Source organism: Coccidioides immitis (assembly GCF_000149335.2).
Source record: "Coccidioides immitis RS genomic scaffold supercont3.1, whole genome shotgun sequence".
NCBI lineage: Eukaryota > Fungi > Ascomycota > Eurotiomycetes > Onygenales > Onygenaceae > Coccidioides > Coccidioides immitis.
In genome coordinates this window covers 1,927,591-1,948,593 of record NW_004504310.1, presented here as the reverse complement: position 1 = coordinate 1,948,593, position 21,003 = coordinate 1,927,591, and the positions used below count along the sequence as shown (strand labels likewise).

Genomic DNA, 21,003 nt, shown 5'->3' with positions numbered 1-21,003 from the left:
TTCATTGTCAATTTGAGTTCTCTTGTGTTGTGTGCTGAGGGGTTGAATGTGCTGCCACATCTTTCAGCTTGTTGGAGAACATGCAATGCCATTGTCAAAGCCCATCACGGCACGACACCCCTCATCTTCATGGTGTTTGCCCGTGTGAGCAAAACCATGCACAACAAGCATGCAGGCGTTCCCAACCATGGTTGTATCCATTACTGGGACGAAGTACGGTATTATTTTTGTAACATGAATTTTGATTGTTTTCAAGAATTGTACTCCGTACGTACAGAAATCTATGTCGCATACTGTAAATACATCTCTGACGGCTTCATCCCTCCGGGCATTGCGGAAGCAGGGTCCATCACTCGGTCCCTCCTTCTGGCCGCCGTGGCACCAAAGTCCTGGCTTCTGGGATTCGGTATGGCACCGCTTCACTCGATAGCAATAAGGGCTGTTGGTCACGAGAGCAGCATAGGTGATCGCTCGGTTGTCATACAGCAAGGCCGTTTTGGGTCCCTGCTTCGTGCAGGATTGTCACAGGAAGCGGCATTTCATCCGAGGGAGGAATGGTGAAGAAGGCATCTGAGATGTTTAACATGGGTAAAGTTAGGGAAGCCTGAAAGTAGCTGATGCTCCAAAGTTAGACAATGGGGGGGAAAGAAAAAAAGGCGAGACAGAGTCGGACGAGCAGAAAGAACAGCGCGGAGGACATGTTCGACTGACGTTTACCCGCCAACTGATTAGGGCTTCGGGACGGAGTGGTTATGTCTTCATGCGGACCGGTAAAGTTGAGAACAGAAATGTCTAAAAGTTCACCATTTCTCTCCACAAAACAACTCGGACTTATCAGTTTCTGAGAAAGCCATGAAGAGGTCCATACCTTTCCAAAACGGCGTCATATTTCGGGTTTTCTTTGTCCACGGCCTTGAATTCACGAGGCTCCGTCCATCTCAAGAAATAAAAGTCTCCGCTATGTAATTATCCTTTCAAGGCACTCCGTACGGAGTATCCACAAACAGTTTTAAGACCTAGGAGTAGATTGCTGTGGACAATATTCCATACTCGAAGTAAAATGGTCGTCGCTGGCGCCAAACCTCATCGGATAGATTGAAGGCCTGCCAAGACCGAATCCCATTGGACAATCGCTTTCCAGCCAAGATTTTCGAGATCAAGCTCCGCAAGGTGCTTTTCGCGATCGTGAAGTCGTTACCGGACAGGTCGGCCTAATTGTCGTTCACTCCTCGCATTATAACAATGAAGCGCAAGGGTGGTCCACATAGCTCTAATGCAGAATCAAAGAAGAGAGCTCTCTCAACCGAAGAGGCGACGGCTCGATTCGCAGATCGGCTTTTCGAGAAAACCACCCTCGAGAAATACAAGAATGCCTATACCAATTCAGAACCGTGAGTCCAATTGTTCATATCTCCCCCAGGGTTCCGGTGTTTATGTCGGTTAGCTATTGCCATTCAACTAACACGGTCCTGTAGTTACAAGCACGGCGTGATCTCCCCGCTCATCGCTCCAAGCCTACTTCGCTCCGTTCGCAGCGAAATCCAAGAACATTTGTCATTCACCGATAAAGAAACCGATATCTACAAGATCTTTCAATCGGGCGATTTGGCTAATTTGGATGGACTGGACGATGCTTCGCTCGCTCGACTGCCCTCTCTCCTCAAGCTCCGCGATGCGTTGTATTCCTTACCGTTCAGAGAGTACTTATCCGAAGTCACCGGGGCTGGGAAACTGAGCGGGCGCAAGACGGACATGGCAATCAATGTATATACCGGTGGCTGCCATCTTCTTTGCCATGACGATGTGATTGGTACGCGTCGTGTCAGTTATATCCTCTACCTGACCGACCCAGATGCGCCATGGGAACCAAGTTACGGTGGGGCTTTAAGGCTGTATCCAACAACGACGAAGACGGACAAAAATGGAGATGAGGTGAAGATCCCAAGTCCGGACTTCACTTTGTCAATACCTCCCGCATTCAACCAGCTGAGTTTCTTCACGGTTCAGCCGGGGGAGAGTTTCCATGATGTCGAGGAGGTGTACCACATTGAAGGCGAAAGTACTGAGCAACAAAAGAAAGAACGGGTGCGCATGGCCATCAGCGGGTGGTTCCATATCCCACAAGAAGGAGAAGATGGATACGAACCAGGATTAGAAGAGAAACTTGCCGAACGCAGCAGTCTGCAGCAACTCCAGGGTCAAGGTGACGAATTTGACCGTCCACAGCCCCAAGTCACGCAGTATGATGAACCGACGGATCAATCGGCCTCCAAAGGCAAAGGAAAACAGGTCGTCTCCGATGAAGAAGGTGACAAAGAGTTCACGGAGGAAGATATGGACTTCTTGCTGAAATATATATCTCCATACTACTTGACGCCAGATGTCAGTGAGGAGTTATCTGAAATCTTTGGGCGTGAGTGGTCACTCAAGCTGGAGCGCGTCATTTCAGATAAATTCGTCGCTCGAATCCGGGCATACATCGAAGATCAGGAGAAAGGCGCTCTGCCAACTGCCTCAGACGACATCGAGACACAAACAGACTGGAAGGTCAGCCGGCCTCCTCATAAACATCGATATCTGTACCAGCAGCCAAGGCTGGGCATCCAGGAGCAGGAGAAGACTCCAATCCAAGAATTGCTGGAGGATCTCCTTCCCTCCAAAGCGTTCAAGAAGTGGATGTCAGTCATCACCGGAATCGACAACCTCATGAGCTATAACTTCCTCGCTCGCCGATTCCGACGAGGTCAGGATTATACCCTTGCCACCGGATATGAAGGCGCCTCCCAAAGACTTGAATTTACCATTGGCCTAACCCCAACATCTGGCTGGGAACCGCAAGATAACGGAGATCTGGAAGACGCTGAAGCCCAACCAAGCAACGGAGATGCGTCATCGAAGGCCAAAGCAGAAGACGGCGGTCCCTCCGTTGGAGGCTACGAGATCTACATGGCCGGCGACGACGATGATGACGAAGAAGAAGTAGGCGACCCCGAGGAAGCACTAAGCTTAACGGGAACAAAGTCCAAAGTCAAAAAGACCAAGGCAGATCCCGCCATTTACAGATCCGCTATGGACAATGAAGATGATGGAATTTTGTTCAGTATGGGCGCTGGATGGAATCGGATGAGCATTGTTCTGCCGGATCAGGGAACGCTAAAGTTCGTGAAATATGTGAGTCGCTCCGCAAAGGGAGATCGATGGGATATCACGGGTGAGATTGAGGTTAGTTTCGAGGATGATGAAGAGGATGATGAAGAGGATGATGAAGAGGATGATGAAGAGGATGATGAAGAGGATGATGAAGAGGAGTGAATCGGTAAACGCTCTCGGCATTTGTGGGTCTCATCGGCAGGGTTGGTTCTGCACATAACGTATGTAGCACTTGAATTGGGGACCGGCTGATGGTGAGGGTAATAGCGAAAGAATTTTATTCCTGTGTGCATGCGTCGCATTCTCCAAGCAGTGGAAGCTGGAAGGGCAAAGCCTTGGGGACCCCTCTCATTGGAGCAGTCCAGACCACGAAGTCTTCTGAATGTTACATAGATTGCTATGTTCTAACTCCTCCAGATTTGCCCACCATTTTTCAAAACTCTCTCCTCTGTATACCGTTAAGGTTAAGTTACAATGAATGGTTGAGACTCTCACATACAAGCTTCGACAAAAAAAATTATCATGAGCTTAGCTCTTGAGTTTAAAGCTTTCAATCGTGTTGTCACACAGCTGATCGCAACCACGCACAGGGATTCTTTGAAGCTTCTTTTGGCTAATAATGATGCGCACAGAACCAACAAACCATTTTACAAGAATAGAGAATGGTCACACAAAAAGAACAAAATCACCTTGACGTTGCGGTTACAGATGCATACATGCACTCTTGAGGCAGAATTGCCTGGAGATGCTTTTCGTGGTAACTTTGACTTCGATGACGAAGAAAAAAGTGTTGAATCGTCACTTTGAACTTAATATCCATGCTACCCGTGAGACAACGGCACCGTTTCGGGTCCAACCCTATTTGACTGAGAACTGTCGTCATCAGATGCCAACGGAGTTGCTTTCGCTTTTCTGTTTCGAGGTCTAGTTATCGAGTCACCGAGCTTATTACAGCATTTCCAAATGGCACGCCCAACATTCTCGGGACTTCCTGACATCAGCTCTCGAGAAATACTCAGTTTGCGCGAAAAGAGCTCAATCACAATGAATGCTCTTTGATGGAAATAGCGACCACGCCCTAAAAGATACCAAATGTTGTCTTTCGATATGCTTAATATTTTCTACGCGTGCTGATCCATGGGAGCAACAGAAAACTCAGGATGCACCGGAATCAGGACCGGAAACATGTTCCCACCTCACCACTGAAGGCTTCATGGAATAGAAAGTTGATTACCTACCTATCAGAATCGAGAGTCCAAGAACATTGTTGGGACGAGAGATTGTCTTTATCCCGCTGTAAGAAGGTGAATGGCGACGTCCCACGGTTGCGTTGTCCGTGACATGCGAAAAGTGTGAGGGCGAATCTCAAGAGCTGGACAACGGGACCGAATTCCTTTTTGTCCATTGTCATTGGATCAAGTTTTGACGATGCCCTTTTTTTTCCCCCTTTCTTTGATTTTAATCCAACTTCACCGTGTGCTGCCTAGAAGGTTCTTTAACAAGGAGCTCGTCCCATGTCCCGCACTTTCTCACGCTAAGCATGGTTGCAAGCCGCAACTAGTATATGACGCGCATACACAGCATGGGGCCCACATTGTCGCATCGCGACGTTGCGATGGATATTTGTCTTTCCATTTTTCGAGATTTCAGAGCGCGAAGGCATCGGAATAAAGGGGCATTCTCACGCGAGCATATACTCCGTACACAAAGAATGAAACCCAGAAGTCAAAAGTGCCCAGGTTCCGACCTGGGGTCCAAGTGACAACGGAGAGCGATATGGGAGCTCGAACTGCCATATCCCAACAGAACGCTTAATGCGCCGGATCTAGTTACGGTATGCGATCTAGGGTTCGGTTAAGAATGATTACCCCGTTTCGGGATGTCCTATGCTCAATTCATGGCAACTGTGACGACGCACATTCCACAGAAACAAACTTGGGCACAGATCTCAAACGCTGCTCCGTATGATCCTCGCGAGGACGGCGGCAAAAGTGGATACTTACATGAATGCGTCAGTAGCAGCCCCCTCCCCTAAGGGTCCGATGAAGCAGCAGAATACATCTCGCGGCGGGTATATCGCCTTGGATATACCTTTGTACGAGAAGAAGTCCCATGAAAAAAAAAAGCGCTGAAGAAATCGCAGAGTTTCAAAAAATTTCCCCGGCGGCCAATGATTAATTCTCCCTTCCCGTTAAACTCCTTAGGCCCCTTGCCCTGTGCAAATATGCATGAACAACAAGCACTTCATACTTATTTGGAATTAATTAAGCGGCCAGTTGGGCTGGACGGGGTTGTATTTGTTCTTGAAATCATGACCACTAGGACCTGGTATGCCCACTAAGGGGGTCCCCTGTCATTGCATTTGCCCCTGGCTTGGGTGTGGGCTTTGCTCCGAGCTAAAAACACATGTGTAAGCCATTCGTCAGAGTCGTCCGTATTGCGATGGGAGGGCTTAAGCAGGGGATACGAATTCGGTATGCATATCCACGAGGTGCGTACGTTTGTATGTATGCATGTATGGATGTGCATGCATGTAGATATGGAATCATAGAATCAGCCAGGCAAGAAAGCGGGTCCCCGTTACGATCTCAATAGACGCTGAGTGGTGATAGAGAGCAGAGTTTGGTGATCGAATCTGCCTCCACAGGTCTGATCACGGTTTGGTGACGAGAGCAAGCAGTGGAGGCGCTGATGCTGACGACGTTGCCTGTCGCTTCGATTGTTGAGGGTCATGTAACTCTCCTCCTCCGACAAGGTAACCAATTATCGCCAAGTCGCCGGCAACTCATATGCTACACTATACGATCGGTTCTCTGGCCCCTTCGCCGTCCTCTTATTCTCCTATTCGTGCTTGAGACCGATTATTTGGAGCTCTGCAACTGGATGCATAGCCACATGGCTACTTCCTTTGCCGCATACTCCGTGGCAGACCTAGCACGCTATCCGCCTCGCGAGATGGCGTGGCGTGTCGGTCGTTGCTTGCATGCTTACATGCATGGCTTAGATATAGGGCAGGGTTGCCGTAATGTAGGTCACCGTCGATAGTTAGACGCTTGCGGGAACGGGTGAGTTACGTAAACCTGCAGGCACGCACAGCCCGACAAAGTCAGAGAGTCAGAGTCGCGGCAGTAGGGATAAAGGTTTGTTATGTGAGGTAAATCTGAAGGTTGGGTGCGGATTGGATTTTAAGCTGCCGATGGACTCATCGTTGGGGAAAGCTAGAATGCGACGAAAACACACGTCTAAGTCGACGACTACATGCACGCGCACACACATACATGTTGAGTACACGCTACAGAGTAATCAACTCTATGATAAGCGCCGTCGCCGTTCGGCCCTCCGCTTAATGCTACCGAATACGGGTCACATTTCACATAGAATACCGAAATGCTGCTATTATGTCCAGAGCTGGTCTTGAAGCATCTGCCAGGTGTCTCTCGCAGCACTGTCGCGAGCATATCTTCCGGCGCACCGTCGAGACAAGCATATAAAAAGTTCGGGTTTGATCCATGGCTCATCTCAAAGCTTCGGGGTTTTCGCCACATTAGAAGTTCGTTGGAAAGTTGAAACTCACTGACGTCGGGCGGAGCGTCCGGTTCGGCAATGGTACCTCAAACGAGACTACTCCGTACTCTTGTCAAAAAAGGCTGATCTGCAACAACCACTTGAAGGCTCATCATGAGCTCATGAGTTTGAAACAGGCAAAAGGTTTCATACAAAGTAATAACTATGTCCGAAGAGCTGTGCCTGTCACTGTTTAGTGCCGCCGAAAACTCATAACCTGCTACCAAGATATCAAGCTTTTTGGGTCCGGACCGCACACTCCAGACGGGAAGTGTGATTGGTCTCTAGTAGGAGTGAGTTAGTAAAGTCCTGACTCGCCTTTTGCTAGTTAAGATATGGGAGAACAGTACGGAGTAAATTTGCCATTTAAGCTGAATAGACTGGGAAGGCTGTCCCTTGCACAATTCACGGAGTTGGGGAGCTCTCCAAAGCCAGGAATTTTTTTTTATTTTTTTATTTTGGTGAAGAGGTAAACTCTGCGATTCCCCATTCGAAAATCTTTCTTGGTGTACGGAGTACAGAGTACAGAGTACACATCCCAGGTCATTGCAAAGCTTGATCCAGAAATGACATGACTGCTCTCTGTGTTCTCTAATGTTACTTTTCCCAACAACTTACCAAATTCAAACAGAACTTCGGGGACACCCTGGCTGAAAAAAAAGTCTCCGAAACCCCTGATGATACAAAGAGCAAAATGAGAATGAAGAAACATGATCAAATAAAATGCTCATAAACACACGTTACGCTGAGCCAGGCTTGATCGCTGAACTTCCGAAATGGGGTGATCCAGACTGAGGGGTGTGTTCCCGCGCCAGCGGGGATCTGAGAGCAGTGTTTGAGTTCAATAATGAGGACGCGCCATTGACAAATGGGTTTGACGATCACACTCCGGGCCCAGGATGTGTTCATTCTCTGTATTGCATTGATGGGGAAGCAAGCTTTTCGGACTACGGTATGCTGCGCCTTGTGTAGAATGAAGCATGGGAAGAAATTGCCATCCTAGGGCAGATTTCCAAAGAGCGAAACGAGCAGCGCTTTGGGCTTGATGGATCCCGCAGGCCCGATGGACAAAAGTCCCTGCATGATGAACTGACAGGAGTTACGCAGACCAACGGTGCAAGGTCATGGCAGGAGATCGTGGGCAAGGTTCGTGATGCTGTGGCGGCTGGCCGTGATCGATCCAGGGCTGGCTGATCAGAAGAGAGCGACGGTTGGACGGAGTGCCAAGCCCGCAGGTAATGAAACCAGAACGCGTACGGAGTACGGAGTACGGAGAACGGAGTACTTGACGTAGTTACCGTTATTACCGTACGAGTGTTTCGCGCTCACGCACACCCACTTCGCGGACGCTCCCAGTCGTCCTCGTGGTGAAAAATGGAGATTTGCTGGGCGCTAGGCTGGACTCGGCATAGCGCAGTAGAGGGTGAGAAGGATAAGGCTTCGTTTCTCCCTAAAAGCTTAAACTTTAATCTGGACGGTGGCGAGAACACACACACACACACACACACACGCACACAAACACACGCACGCCCAAGACCGGCCCGCCCGTAGTCGTCGAGTGTGGCGCCGTTGCTTTCCTCTTTTTGTCTGGTGGGTAGGGAGCACACCTCTCTCTCTCTCTCTCTCGATGAAGTAATGTATCTATGTACTCCGCAGTAGTCAATAGTATGTCTTAACAAGCGCCAGGCCTAAAAGCATTATTGTTCCAAACTCGCCTGGTTTCATGGGGAAAAAAAAAAAAAAAAAAAAAAAAAAAAAGAAAAGATCACTGATGGATTGCTGGGTGCAGGCATGACGACGACTTGAGAATAATTAAGTCTATTAATTGGGTATCAATTCTCTCGCGGAACCTCATGGTGGGATACAGCATGTTCTTGACAGCATGGGTTTCTCTGCATTGGGGCGATGCCCCCAGTCCGTCGTGGTTGTACCCCTCTCTCCCTTGCTGAACTAGAAAAAAAAAATAAGGCCTCAGTCAGCGGGTTGAGCGCAGGATTCACGTGTGTGATGAGATTGGTGGCATCGGGGGGACGGGATCTTAGCTCTCGACTCGTTTCTTTTGCTTTTTGCCTTTTTTTTTCCCGTCGGATCCCAGGCTTGGCGTCCTACCTCGATTCGACATCGACTCAGGAGGAAGCTTTGCCGGAGTGAAGAACGAGTCTGCTAACCTGACACGTGTGACCTAAGACAAGTGGTATGGGGCCGATGCTCCACAAAACATGTGCGAAAAATCGACACGGAGAAGCAGGTACACACAGCTCTTGTCAGTTACCACTCGGAATTCCGGTCATGCACGCCAGTCACTCTGACGGCGGCGAGGACGTCGTCTTGACGCACGGTTTCAACAATTGGGAATCTGGCAGCGTGGAGTCGTAACGGAGTACCCTGACGCGGAACCAGGTCTCCGGACTGCTGAGTTGGGGTGATCAGTCCATTATCTCCCATCGTCCAGTGTCCTCCGATCGTTCACCGGTAAGGTATGCCCTTAGAATACCGTAATACATCCATCGTACGGCACACATACTGTATGCACAGACAATGGCGGTACGATCAACAGGCACGTGAATCCACTCGATTTGTGCTGGCTGTGCTCTCTAGTCGAATCCGAGGGTCAAACAACCCATTGTATTTTGAAGGGGGGCGGGTTTCTTATCCAGCGAAAAGAGATCGAAATTGCGCAAGACTCAGACTGGTGGGTAAAGCACCTTGCCTTACTTCATGAAAAATCTGGCGTTCCACGCAACGAATTTGTAAATGCCTACGTTCAGCCAAATGTAGGCTCCAGGCATGTAGCAATTCACGACCTTCCCCGTCCTTACCCCGTCTATACTATACATACATACATACATAAATACATACAATGTGCGTATGTATAGTACATCAAGTCATACATATATGTTGAGGGTTGGGAACTATGTGAACATAGACTACGCAATTGAAGGCACAGTTACAGTGTCGCGAAGTATTCCGTACAGTCTCGATCATGCTTCGCAAATTTTAAACATCCTCGAGGGGAGGAAACAATGGGAAAGCAGCAAAGTTAGGCTCTGGCAGGAACTCAGTGTGTCAACTCACAAGGTTTTAGCCTTCCCATGACAGTTACCATTCAGGACAGAACCATTACCCAGACTTTCAACAAACCTTACCCTGTACAGCGCTCATACATTATTCCCCAGAACTATTAATTACGAGCGTAACACCGGCAATCTCCAGCTGCTCCAGATCTCGCTCTTGCTCCTTCGCAGTTGCTGCTCCTCCATAATAGCCAACCTACCCTTGTCCTCTCACACGGCTCAGGCCGTACTGCCCTCTGCGACTTCGACCTGCGCACCTAGATCTTCCAGTCTACTCGGGGAAGGTTGATCGATCTCTTCCTCCGGTCATTGTATCTCCTAAAGCACCACCACCCCCTCTCTATCTCGCCTATTGTTCCTGCAAGTCTGCTTGACTTGTGAGCATCGTCGAATCCTTTTGCTGCTGCTTCAAGGTCAATAATGGAGCACCCCAATCCTCCCCACCGGCCATGGGAGGAACCACGTTCCACCCAACAACCCCCGCAGCCTCAAAACAACCAGGTCTTACCCTCGATCTCGACCTTGACGGCGAATATGTCCTTGGGCTCGATCACTTCCGCAGAAAGATCGCCAGCTCAAACCACACTCGAAAGAGACTCGGGGACTTGGTCCATGTCCCAAAGTGCCCGTATGCTTTCCCTTCCATTTCTCGTCTTCTCAGCCCACTTCGGGCGTTTTGATGTTTGCGAATGCCCCGGAGTTTGCGTTTTCCGCCATGCACTGACGACTTGACAAGCTAACGCTACATCCTTAGGGTCCTCTACCTACTCAAACACGACAAATGGCACCCATGGTACCCATGGGACCCAGCGCCCCGACTACCCTGAATCACGTCGCAGCAGCATCGACAGCCGAATGAACCAAGGCCTGAGCTCTCTGGCCCTTAATCCAACCTCGCCATACCAGAGTGCAAATGTCTCTCAGACTTCCATCGTATCAGGCCTTCAGCGAGAGCGAGGTATTCCGACAGACTACGCGGCGACGCCCTCAACCCATCGTGGACCGCGATATATAGGGAATCAGGCGTTATCGCCGCTGGGCCCCCGGGTTGGGGAGCACCGAAGTTTCCCAGCTGGACGCACTGCTCCCGCAATTAGCTCCAACCCGGAAGCCAAGATTTACAACGCCGAGACTCCTATTCCAGGCATGCCGTATGCTTTCCCTGATCCGTACGTTGCTCGTCCCTCAGAGAAACCTGGCCGGCTATCAGATCAAATTTCTCGGCGCGATAGCGGTACGGAGTCCCTTGCAAGCAGCAGATTCACCAATGATGCTCGATTGCCCCAAGGACAGCAGGGTATGTATAATTTCCAGGCCTTCGTTAGTGTGTTGATATCGCGTAAATCTACGCGTACATGAGCATTATGTAGAGGACCATGGTTCAATATCATTTCTGACTGTCGAGCAGAATTGCCACAGAGTGTCCACCATCATTCCCTCCATCATAAGCAGGTTCGAAATTTGATGGGTGACAATGAGTCTACCAACGGTTCTACTCCATACAGTAGAACGCCAGAATTGAGAATATCTCATAAGCTGGCTGAAAGGAAGCGGCGCAGCGAAATGAAAGATTGTTTTGAAGCCCTACGTACCAGGTTGCCTTCGACCCAAAATAATAAGTCTAGCAAGTGGGAAACACTAAACAGAGGTACGTTTAGAATATCACAAACGGAAGTCCTACGTCACAGTATACCCGGAACAGTTCTGAAACCCTTCTCCTACTCTTAATGGATAACTTGGCTCACTTTCACGTAGCAATGGATTACATTACTCAGCTTGAGAAGAATCTTGCACAATCTCAACAGGAACAGGACCAATTACGCGCAGAGCTCGATGACCTCCGGAGATTCACCGGCCAACATCCGCAGCAACCTGCACTATCAAGGCAAACATCTGCATTTGATCTACCTCATCCAGCTCCAACGTTGCAGCCGAACGGCATCGCAAGTTCATCACAGGGGTCGACTTTGTTCTCCTCACCATTCTCAGGATCGAGCACTTCGCTTGCGCCTCCACCTCCTGCACAGGATCCATCTAGAACACTCCCACCATTAGTAAACACGCCCCTTGCTCCAATGCAAGGAGTGCAGTATACTGAGGAACGGAGATGAGGGTCCAAGATCTGCCATAAATCATCCACGACCTGAGTTTTCCGTCAGCGTACCTGTTAGCTGCTCCTCCCCGACTCTTTCGCTAGAGTGATCTCTAGCTTTAGGATGTACTCGAATCGAAAGGCCACTCTGATGCTGCCATCTTTACACTAGTTCGACGATCGGTCACCTCATATCAACCGTTACCAGGTCTAACTCCTTTTTTTTCGGGCTAACCTGCCGGTTTGCTCTAGCTTTGTTTAACATTGCTATCACACCATGGATTCTCTCTCTGCAGTATACTATATTTATACCCCCATTTCTGTCACTTTAAAATGCGTTAGCCAAATGACTCGCCTTTATCCCTGCGTGTACCGGTTTACTATCTTTTCACTGTACCTCTTAACTGACCTCCCCTCGTTGAAACCTCATTGTTAATTTTTGGTGGTATTATTGCTCTCATTATCATTTCGGCCTGGAATTTGGGGTTGTGGTTTTGGGCTTGTTTGCTTTGCTCCCTTTGGCATCGGTGTTAATTCATTTGCGTCCGGCTTCGAATTTATGCGTACGGCGCAGTGGTAATTTGAAACTTGGATGGGAAGACTTTTGGTCCCTTCCTTTTTTTTGCCTTTTTTTGGTCCATCTTTCGTCTACTCTTGGAGAAGCAAGAAAACTTGTTGTAATCCCACTTTTGTTAATGTTTGCTGGCTTGCTCTTTGCAAAAGTGCCTTTCGAATGTTGTATCTCATTTAAGTTTCTTTTTGTCCCGCATAACAGCCAGGCTTCATAAGAGATATTTCATGGGACAGAAAAGTTCAGCTGATAATTCATTTCTCAGGTGTGGTGTTTTTGAATGAAAGCTCCGGGGTCGGGTCTTTCTCTTTGCGCCTTTTGTTATTGAATGGCGAAGGGTGTCTAATGTTGATTGGATGGGTCGCTGCGGTGCAGTGGGCATTTGTCTACACCTTTCTCTCTCTCTCTCTTTTTCTTTCTTTCTTTCTATTCTTTTTCTTTTTTAAATACAAAATTTATATTAATGGATGGATCTGGCTGTTGACCAGTAGAATTTGTCATGGTTTGACACTCGTCACTTATGGTACGTTGAAATAGCATCATAGTAGCAGGGTTGCTTTTCTGTCCATGGGACTTGAGCATATTGGAACTCTTGTGATATCAATCTGACGATTTGTACGGTGGATTTTGTGTATGTGCTGTACTATGGAGACATACACCATAGCCTAAGTTTCTCGTCGACTTTGCGTGGTGTGATTCGCGTTCTGGTCACTTTGCTCCGTTCCTCGACCTTCCTAGCTCTACGGCTGCCACAGATCCAAAGGCAACACGTCCCTTGTGTATCACAGAGAAGAATGATATTTAACATAATAGCTACTTGAACCAGATAATTTCGTACTCCGTAATAAACACGGCTTCGTATTTCCCGGGATAAACAAAACGCTTGATTGTATGCATAAGTAGTCGCTTATTTACAGGGATATCGCGAGTTTCTCCTCGGCCCAAGGCTTTTAAGCCATTAAATCCAAAACCCTGACGGAGAAGACTGGCTTGGAGATGATTAAGGGGTGGAGCAACGTTGCATTGATTGGGAGTGGGAGCTAACTTTCTAAAGCTCATGTTTTCCGAAAGTGAGTGCCGATGGGGGTCAAATTGATAGATGTATAGTAGAAGTTCTTACCTAGCTTAATTTTATATTATCATCAGGTCAGGTGGGAATTTTGATCATGGGATATCATATTAATACGTAGTTCACAGGCTTATCTTGTCATAGGAATTGAAAGGTCCCCTCCACTGCAACCACAGTCTTCCCGGGTTCCCTAAAGCCGATGATGGCCTATGCATCACCCCCTCCCCGGATAATTTCTCCTAGCTGAGATATAATTGCCTGCTCTGTAGAAGCAAATCCAGTGCACCAGCTTTGGAAATAACAGACAAAACTGTGGCGACTTGACACACTAACACAAACAACTGAGACTGACGACAATGAGTCCCCTTGTTCCATATTTGATACGTGCTCGTCACTATAAAAATCAAGGTAGCACTCAAGCTCTTAATTTTCCCCATCCGGGGCATACTTGTTAAAAACAATGATGCCTGTTGATTTCACGAAAATATTTGTTCGGTGGTGTAATTAACATCATTGGCTTTGGCCTCGATTGCTTGGCTTTCTGGCAGGATTTTCTCAAATTTTGGAATTTAGGGATGTTTATTGAAGCGAACAGTATACCACTTTGCTGGATGTGCCATAATACTCCCTACAGAAGGCAGATATTGTACTGAACATAGACTAATGGATAGAAGGACCTCTATGGAGTATGCCCAATTACCTGTCCACGTGGCGTGGCGCAGGAAAGACCCCACTACCAATGCACTAACTAAGCCATATTAGAACTAGCTTCTTTAGCACACCGTGCTTATTAATGAGCTTAAGTGAACGACAGGCAAACACCGCCTTCGCTTCATCCAGCAGCGATCTGACTTACTCTGGCTAAAATGCGAGCATCGCGCGATTTGCTTCCTTTTCCTCGTGATTATATGCGAGTGTAATTCTCTAGAACCTCTTGCTTTCGCCCTGAAACGCCAGCAGCTGCAATGGAGCCTTCGAGCGATAACACGCCCATCGCTCAAAGACCAGGAACTCCTCCTCGCCCACCTGTATCTCCAGTCACGCCAGTCATGACACATACAAATCTATTTCCCGTTGCAGACTCAGAAGGGATGATTCCACCGCCAGTAGTACAACCTCCGGAGGTTGAATCATCTATTGCTACTCCAGATCTTGGCTTGGCACCTCATCCTAGAAACAGTACCGGCTCAATGGCTCCGTCTTCTCCCCCCCAGATATCACCGCCACGCGTCTTGCCCCCTGAACCGGCACCGGTTCCGATATCTGAATCTGATAATCCTGATGCGATCGCTCTCCGCTCCGCCATATCTGTGCTCCAGATCCAAAAGCAACAGACTCTTCGTGATATCAGGACTTTGGAAAAACTGAAACAAGCTGCAGCAGAAAATCCCGAGGCCTTTGCCAAAGATGTTGTCAAGGGAGATATTACAGTCTCAGGCGGCGAAATGGATATTTTTCAACCGCAGTTTCAAGATCAAGATGGCGATAAGCAGAGTCCTGGTGTGAGTGTTGACGGAGATCATCAAAAACAAAGTGAACACGCAAAGCCCGCATTTAGCAAAATTCCTAAACCACAGGATATAGTGAGGATGCCACCGATTAACTGGGCAAAGTACCATATTGTTGGCGAGCCCTTGGACAAATTACACGAGGAACAGAGGCAACGACCTTCACCTGGAGAGCCACGAAAGGATGTCCCTATACACGTCCAAAAAGCTCCAGAACATGTGATAGCTGCTCCCTATAGGCCATTTACGGACAAACTAGATACCCCAATGAAAACACGGAGCTCAAACAAACGGAAAAATGAACAAGGTTAAAAGTTTGACTGTTTTCTCCAATTCCTTTCCATTTTAATGGCAATTATACGTATGATATTATGAATTTGAATCCTGTGGAGCTCTCGCAGGAAACCAGCCACTCCCTAATAGACCAGATAGGATAGCATTCGCCCTCCCTTTCGCATTCCCCTATCCCAAACTCCGAAGCGACATTTAAAGAATAGGCCAAGTTCTCGCAGGTTACAAGCCTAGGGCCTGCTGCAGGGCGCTGTGCTTCCGCATTACGTTCGTCCACCTAGCCTCAGCCGTGCACTCGGGACAGGCGACGTTTTTAAACTCATAATCTGCGAGAATTCTGCCGTAGATTTGGCTTTTTGTCCTTGCTTGCCTCCAAGCCTTTCTTCTGCCCCACCACTGTGGATCCGTGGGATAATATTTCATGCACGTGTGGCAGAGTTTTAAGGTCCTTGGGATGCTGGATGCGAGCCTCCAGCATAGGAGCTGCTCCCTTTCGACCGCGGTATACCAGAGCGCTCGCCTATAATTCACGCTGCGGACCGCGCGGCCGAACGCCTTTGCTGTGAGTGCTAGGCAAACTTGGGATGCTCCATCTAGTTTGTCGAAGATCCTTTCTAGGATACTAATGGGTAGAGTATCAAGGGTTGGCGCTGCTTTTGCCGGCAATACTCGCGGTCTTACCGATACCTGGAAGAAGATCTGTGTTCCGGATGGATAGTAATAATTAGCCAATATCTTGTTTTCAGTCTCCGTTTTGCGTATTGTCCTTTTTTTTTTTTTTTTTCTTTTTTTCGTCTCTTCCCTGAACACCATTATTCTTAAATGGATGACGAGCCACTTACCATCGGGTTCACAACGAAAGCAAAGATTTGCTCATATTTTCCTTGCGATGCCCGCCGACCGTGCTGGGCCATCTCCGTGTGATGGTTGGCTTGCATGTGACTCATGACCAACGCCCCTGGAGCATCTGTCATGTCCATGTCCCCTCCCACTTGCGGAGCAGTTTGGGCCTGATGCTCCATCACAGGGATGTCTTGTATCCCAAACCCTCCCGCCATGGGATCTCTTGGGACCGTATTCGTTGGAGGCTGGAGTGCGCTCGCTCCTATGTTGGCACTATGATGGATGGATCATAGTTAGCATTTACTTTTATTCTATCGCTGTGCTACAGAATGAATATTGCCAAGTGTTGGTGATGAACATTTCTCTTCTCAAGCCCCGTCGTCCTGTTATGACTTGACAAATATATTCTAGGAAATTTTGCAGGAAGGAGCATTGTGACTTACAGGGTATTTGCCCGGTTGGGTATTTCCGTTTGCTCTTCTATCCAAGGTCGAAGAGGATTGGCTGGACCGGCTCTATCGGAATCAATGAGCATAGGATCCGTCATAGCGGTGTCGACGATATCCATCAAGGTGCGCACGCTCGGCAACCGAGTACGATCCATGAGGGGATTTGATCATCAACTTGACAAGAAATAAGAAAAGAGTATGGAAAATGAGGGTTAATGGGGAAAAGAAAAAAATCTGAATAGGAGAAGATGAAGAAACCAGGATTCTTCACAATATAGGCACGCGTCTACCTCACAGACGGCTCTCTCCGATCTCACGTGAGTCCAAAAACTGAGGTGATACATGAATTCTCTTCTTGCTATCCTGGGGGGTGATATGCCATTTCACAAAATGCAAAGGATCAAATTTCAAAAATTGAATCTTGGTGAAAACATATACCCCAATCACTTACCTCCACCAATAACCAGGACCATGGATGTTAAAAAGTGGGAATTTGTTATGGCCCTGTCTTTGATTCTGGTTTGGCACGGGTAGACATCGGTTGGGCAAGTTAATCCTGCGCACAGGCACTTCGCTTTCTGGGTTGCTCGTGAGGTACGAGTCGAAGGCATGGCCATAATCTTGCTGGACAGTATCTTCGTTCGGAAAACTGGCGGTAGCTGGCTCGTGCGTGGGAACCGGGCTAATGGTATGCCCATAACCTTGAGAAGTGATCCCTCTGTTTAGGACATCCACGGGGCCCAGATTACTTTCGCAACTTGGATCAATGCCATCGCCATAGCTTTGTGGGGTGGTATTTTCATTTAGAGAATCGATACTGGTTTTGTTGTACGCGAGACTCGGGTCAATGCCTTGCCAATACCCCTGGAAAGTGGTGTCTTCGTTCGGCGTGTTTATCGGGGTAGGATTACCTTCAGGGCTTGGCTCACTAGCGCCGTCAAGGGATTGATAGGTTCTGGTTTCGTTCCTATCGGCTTCACTCATTGCCTCTAACGCTTCATTAATCCAGGACATGTCTGGAACACCGATATTGAAGAGATCATAGCGAATATCAGAATTAGCGCAGGTGTCTTGGTAAGGGTTCATATTGCCTGTTGATTGATAACGCGCGAGGCGTGGAAGAAAAACTGTCAAGTTAGTGTGTTATTGGAGTTAGACGTGGCCTTGATGATGGTTGCTGCAGACTTGACGCTTTGTTTTGAGATCCTGGGATTCCAAGAAGCTTGAAAAGAAGGTAGTTCGATAATGGGAAAGAGGAGATGCTGGCGGCTGTTATGAGCTGCCGGGGTGAGAGAAGTTGTCACAATAAAGGCTGGTAGCGGAGGAGGAGGCACGAGATTAACAGCAAATGGGCAGCAGGCAGATGCGTCGTGATCACTCTTCTATTTGATATTGTGTCCAGCTCTGAAGGCTATTCACTTGGAAGACCCAATTGCTTCAAACACAAGCCGCTTGAACACACGGTCTTCAACCCTGATATAAAGGTTTTCCAGGTTTACACGTCACTCTAATGTGCCTTGATGATACACATCTTCTAAGCTGCAAAGTCGCTGTGATGTCTGGTGACTATACAGGATAATATATTAATTTCAATGCTGTTTAAGGCTCTGGACAGAGCTCTGAGCTTGAAAGGATATGGAAAAGGGCTTAGCTATCCATGATTTCTCTATCTTAGGGGTAGTGTTTAACCTAGAGCTCGCGGTTTATAAAAATGATTTGGTTGAGGCTGTCTTGTGCCGGAGACGGTGTGTTGTTTATATGTGGGTTTGTCAATTATCTCCATTGAAGAACGGAACTGTGGTGTATAATTACAACCAGAGAGCTAACAGGGGAAGAGGATGAAGGCTCAAAGGAAGCTCTAAGAATCAACCTACGGTTGGTGACTTGTTATCCTATGATGAAATTAACTCGAGTGTTAACATAATTGGACAGCTATGGTACAGTCCATGGAGAAAACCTTTGAACACCCATGAACCGGTAAACCGGGACAGTATCCATTCCACATCGTAAATAATAATAAATAAAGAATAAGCGTGATCAGTCATCAGTGTTCCCTTCTCCAATGGAAACCTTCTTGAGCTCAAGTTCCTGCTTCAACCTCTGCACTCTCTTGCCAACCTTTCCTTTTAATATGGGGTTCGTCATCTGCTCCCATTTCAAAGTCTCCGCACGCACCAATGCCTCAAGCTCTGCGATCTCTTCTCTCTGTTGCTGTAATTGACGCTGCTGTTCCAAAGCATCTTCGTCCAAGTCTGCATTCGCATCTTCAGGAGATGACTCATCACTTTCATCTTCATCACCAGAGGTTTCACCGGCTGTAGCAACTTTGGGAGTACTAATTTCAGCTTCGGTCTCCTGCTCTGCCTCCGGAACACCTCCAACAACATGTTCATCGGTGATGGCAGATGTAGGGACAGAATTGGCTTCCGCATGTGCTGCCAATGCAGCTTCCATTTCTGCAGCGAGATCGTCTTCAAACAGGTCAGCCATATCTTCCTGCGTTCCAGGTTGCATGTAAGCCGTTTCGTCGACCTCGCCTTCAGCATCTTGTTCATCGTCATATTCTTCCTTATAGGCGGACTCTTCACGCATGTATTGGTTGTAGTCCATGACTTCAAACTCTGGTGGTTTGATAGCTGCAGCGTCATCTTTTAATAGTCTCGCAACTTCTAGCTCCACAGCTTCAATGGTGCGATTACTAATCCGCTTCCGAAAGCGCCTCTTGCGTACCCATCGCATTGGCGGAGTTAGGCCGTGTGCGTACTGATGCGTGGATTCCTCGACGTCTTTCGGCAATGGGTAGGTTCTTGCTTCATCTTCGGATTTAATTGGACCGAGGACAAGCAGCATTTGACATATATCAGCTGACTTATAGAATGCACGCTTATCCCAACTCTTCATCCCTTCCACGATGCAGGGAAGATCTACCATCGACGCCGCATACATCCTCCCACGAACAGTGACAGTAGCTCTTCGTGCATCTCGAGTTAAAGCTTTAAAGCTAATATCCGCTCCACCCTGACTCCGTGGGCCAAAACGTTTCTCTTCAACAGCCTGTCGTACGTAGTCACAATCTTCTCCTGGTGGCATGCGCAGAACGAACTCTTCTTCCAAGGCCGGATCAATTTCCGTATCTGAAGCTTCGGAGTCGTATCCTACACCTTTTGGTCTCCGCGGCGGCTCGCCTCTGCTCTTGAGGCGGATGGATGGGAGGGGTTTGGCGCTGAACTTGATACGTTTTACTGTCTGAGCTGGCGCGGGAGCTGACGCCGAAGCAACCGGTCCCTTTTCAACCACATCATGCGTGCGCTTTTTCGATGAGCGAGGGCCATCTTTGGACGACCCTGCCTTGGTGCTCTTCTTTGGTTTTGCGGCCTTGGTCGCTTCTGGCACGGGTGGAGCGGTGGCTTTGGGACCGCCAAATTTGAGCTTAAGCTTTGGGACCGGGGTGCCTGGGGTTGTAACCGAGGGGGAGCTTGCGGAAGGAGGACTGGATTGCTTCGGAGCTTGTGGCACTTTTGGCTTGCCAAAGGTCAGCTTAAGGGAAGGTTTGCCAGGCGGCTTGCCAGACATCTTGTGCTCTTTTGAGCAATGGAGGGGCAGTGTAGGGGTTTATGTAGAAGAATGACGGAAAGCAAATGATTGTAAGCCAGTAATGACCTCAGGTAAATGCTGAAGGACTTCGCTGAACTGCCTGGTAGGTTCCTATGATGGATGTCTGGAAGAAAACACGGGCGAAGACGAGCATCCACATCTCAAGCTGCACCAACGGAGGTGTGACTTCATCTCTTGGCATTCAAATATAATCACGTGAATTGATTATATAATATGCGTCAGAGCAGTGATTCAGGGGCTCAAGCAGCGAAGGGGGATTGCTGGACTGCAAGTTTGGCGAGGGAGATCAACTAACAGCAGTAGCGGAAGAATGATAAATGTTAAAATGTAAGACAGAGCACAGACATGGAGTCTCAAAGCAGCTAAGTGTCCTCTGACATATGCTTTGCGAGGCACGCTTTTGTCAGGCTTTTTGGAGCACCGTTTTCCCTTGTTTGCCTGTTTGTCTTGTTTGCTTTACTCCCTTTAACCTATCATCACCAGCTAGAGACTTTAAACACCTGTTTCTGATTCGTTGTAAATGCTTATATCACGTGAATTTTGGCTCTGGTCAGTTAAAGCTCGTTCCTGCTGTTACTCGGTCACGTGGCGCCAACCAAATCAGACGTCGCCCTTTCTCCAGGCATCTACAAGCTTCATCCGCTTCACGCACTCGAATAGACAGAGGATTCTGTAGACAAAAGGCTCGAGACCAAAAAAAAAAAAAAAGGTTATTTTATTTTCTAGCAGTGCAAGGGAATGGAATGCATCAACAAAATAATCTAATTTCATAATTTT

The 21,003-nt window shown here is 48.1% G+C and overlaps 9 protein-coding genes across 9 annotated transcripts; 5 read left to right on the top strand and 4 right to left on the bottom strand.

Moving 5' to 3' along the window:
- Window positions 1-187: 187 nt before the first annotated feature.
- CIMG_10932 (uncharacterized protein) lies at window positions 188-796 on the top strand (the record flags this gene model as incomplete). Its single annotated transcript, XM_012358949.1, has 4 exons — window positions 188-218; window positions 278-406; window positions 529-588; window positions 633-796. The coding sequence occupies 4 exons, from the start codon at window positions 188-190 to the stop codon at window positions 794-796; spliced, it is 384 nt and encodes a 127-aa protein (XP_012214372.1).
- Window positions 797-1,206: 410 nt separating this feature from the next.
- On the top strand, window positions 1,207-3,554 carry CIMG_02389 (oxidoreductase). The gene is made up of 2 exons (XM_001248617.2): window positions 1,207-1,391; window positions 1,476-3,554. Exons 1-2 carry the CDS (start codon window positions 1,243-1,245, stop codon window positions 3,310-3,312), a joined length of 1,986 nt encoding a protein of 661 aa, XP_001248618.1. The 5' UTR covers window positions 1,207-1,242; the 3' UTR covers window positions 3,313-3,554.
- Window positions 3,555-4,185: 631 nt separating this feature from the next.
- CIMG_12686 (uncharacterized protein) lies at window positions 4,186-4,946 on the bottom strand (the record flags this gene model as incomplete). Its single annotated transcript, XM_004445608.1, has 3 exons — window positions 4,186-4,228; window positions 4,389-4,633; window positions 4,836-4,946. The coding sequence occupies 3 exons, from the start codon at window positions 4,944-4,946 to the stop codon at window positions 4,186-4,188; spliced, it is 399 nt and encodes a 132-aa protein (XP_004445665.1).
- A 515-nt stretch (window positions 4,947-5,461) lies between these two features.
- Window positions 5,462-6,717, top strand: CIMG_10933 (uncharacterized protein; the record flags this gene model as incomplete). The annotated part of the gene is made up of 5 exons (XM_012358950.1): window positions 5,462-5,478; window positions 5,611-5,645; window positions 5,831-6,177; window positions 6,237-6,290; window positions 6,529-6,717. 5 exons carry the CDS (start codon window positions 5,462-5,464, stop codon window positions 6,715-6,717), a joined length of 642 nt encoding a protein of 213 aa, XP_012214373.1.
- A 3,263-nt stretch (window positions 6,718-9,980) lies between these two features.
- On the top strand, window positions 9,981-12,935 carry CIMG_02390 (HLH transcription factor Hpa3). The gene is made up of 4 exons (XM_001248618.2): window positions 9,981-10,416; window positions 10,543-11,085; window positions 11,197-11,436; window positions 11,544-12,935. Exons 1-4 carry the CDS (start codon window positions 10,209-10,211, stop codon window positions 11,897-11,899), a joined length of 1,347 nt encoding a protein of 448 aa, XP_001248619.2. The 5' UTR covers window positions 9,981-10,208; the 3' UTR covers window positions 11,900-12,935.
- Window positions 12,936-14,371: 1,436 nt separating this feature from the next.
- CIMG_02393 (uncharacterized protein) lies at window positions 14,372-15,466 on the top strand. The gene has a single exon (XM_001248621.2). It carries the CDS (start codon window positions 14,486-14,488, stop codon window positions 15,338-15,340), a length of 855 nt encoding a protein of 284 aa, XP_001248622.2. The 5' UTR covers window positions 14,372-14,485; the 3' UTR covers window positions 15,341-15,466.
- Window positions 15,467-15,541: 75 nt separating this feature from the next.
- On the bottom strand, window positions 15,542-16,766 carry CIMG_10936 (uncharacterized protein; the record flags this gene model as incomplete). Its single annotated transcript, XM_012358951.1, has 3 exons — window positions 15,542-16,018; window positions 16,162-16,435; window positions 16,606-16,766. 3 exons carry the CDS (start codon window positions 16,764-16,766, stop codon window positions 15,542-15,544), a joined length of 912 nt encoding a protein of 303 aa, XP_012214374.1.
- Window positions 16,767-17,058: 292 nt separating this feature from the next.
- Window positions 17,059-18,215, bottom strand: CIMG_10937 (uncharacterized protein; the record flags this gene model as incomplete). Its single annotated transcript, XM_012358952.1, has 1 exon — window positions 17,059-18,215. The coding sequence occupies exon 1, from the start codon at window positions 17,695-17,697 to the stop codon at window positions 17,059-17,061; it is 639 nt and encodes a 212-aa protein (XP_012214375.1). The 5' UTR covers window positions 17,698-18,215.
- A 433-nt stretch (window positions 18,216-18,648) lies between these two features.
- CIMG_02395 (transcription initiation factor TFIID subunit 7) lies at window positions 18,649-20,306 on the bottom strand (the record flags this gene model as incomplete). Its single annotated transcript, XM_001248623.2, has 1 exon — window positions 18,649-20,306. Exon 1 carries the CDS (start codon window positions 20,182-20,184, stop codon window positions 18,649-18,651), a length of 1,536 nt encoding a protein of 511 aa, XP_001248624.1. The 5' UTR covers window positions 20,185-20,306.
- Window positions 20,307-21,003: the final 697 nt, after the last annotated feature.

Coding starts and splice junctions, on each gene's coding strand:
- CIMG_02389 (XM_001248617.2), top strand. CDS start 1,243: ATGAAGCGCAAGGGTGGTCCACATAGCTCTAATGCAGAATCAAAGAAG. Junction 1,392..1,475: donor GCCTATACCAATTCAGAACC/GTGAGTCCAATT, acceptor ACGGTCCTGTAG/TTACAAGCACGGCGTGATCT.
- CIMG_02393 (XM_001248621.2), top strand. CDS start 14,486: ATGGAGCCTTCGAGCGATAACACGCCCATCGCTCAAAGACCAGGAACT.
- CIMG_02390 (XM_001248618.2), top strand. CDS start 10,209: ATGGAGCACCCCAATCCTCCCCACCGGCCATGGGAGGAACCACGTTCC. Junction 10,417..10,542: donor GTCCATGTCCCAAAGTGCCC/GTATGCTTTCCC, acceptor CTACATCCTTAG/GGTCCTCTACCTACTCAAAC. Junction 11,437..11,543: donor GTGGGAAACACTAAACAGAG/GTACGTTTAGAA, acceptor ACTTTCACGTAG/CAATGGATTACATTACTCAG.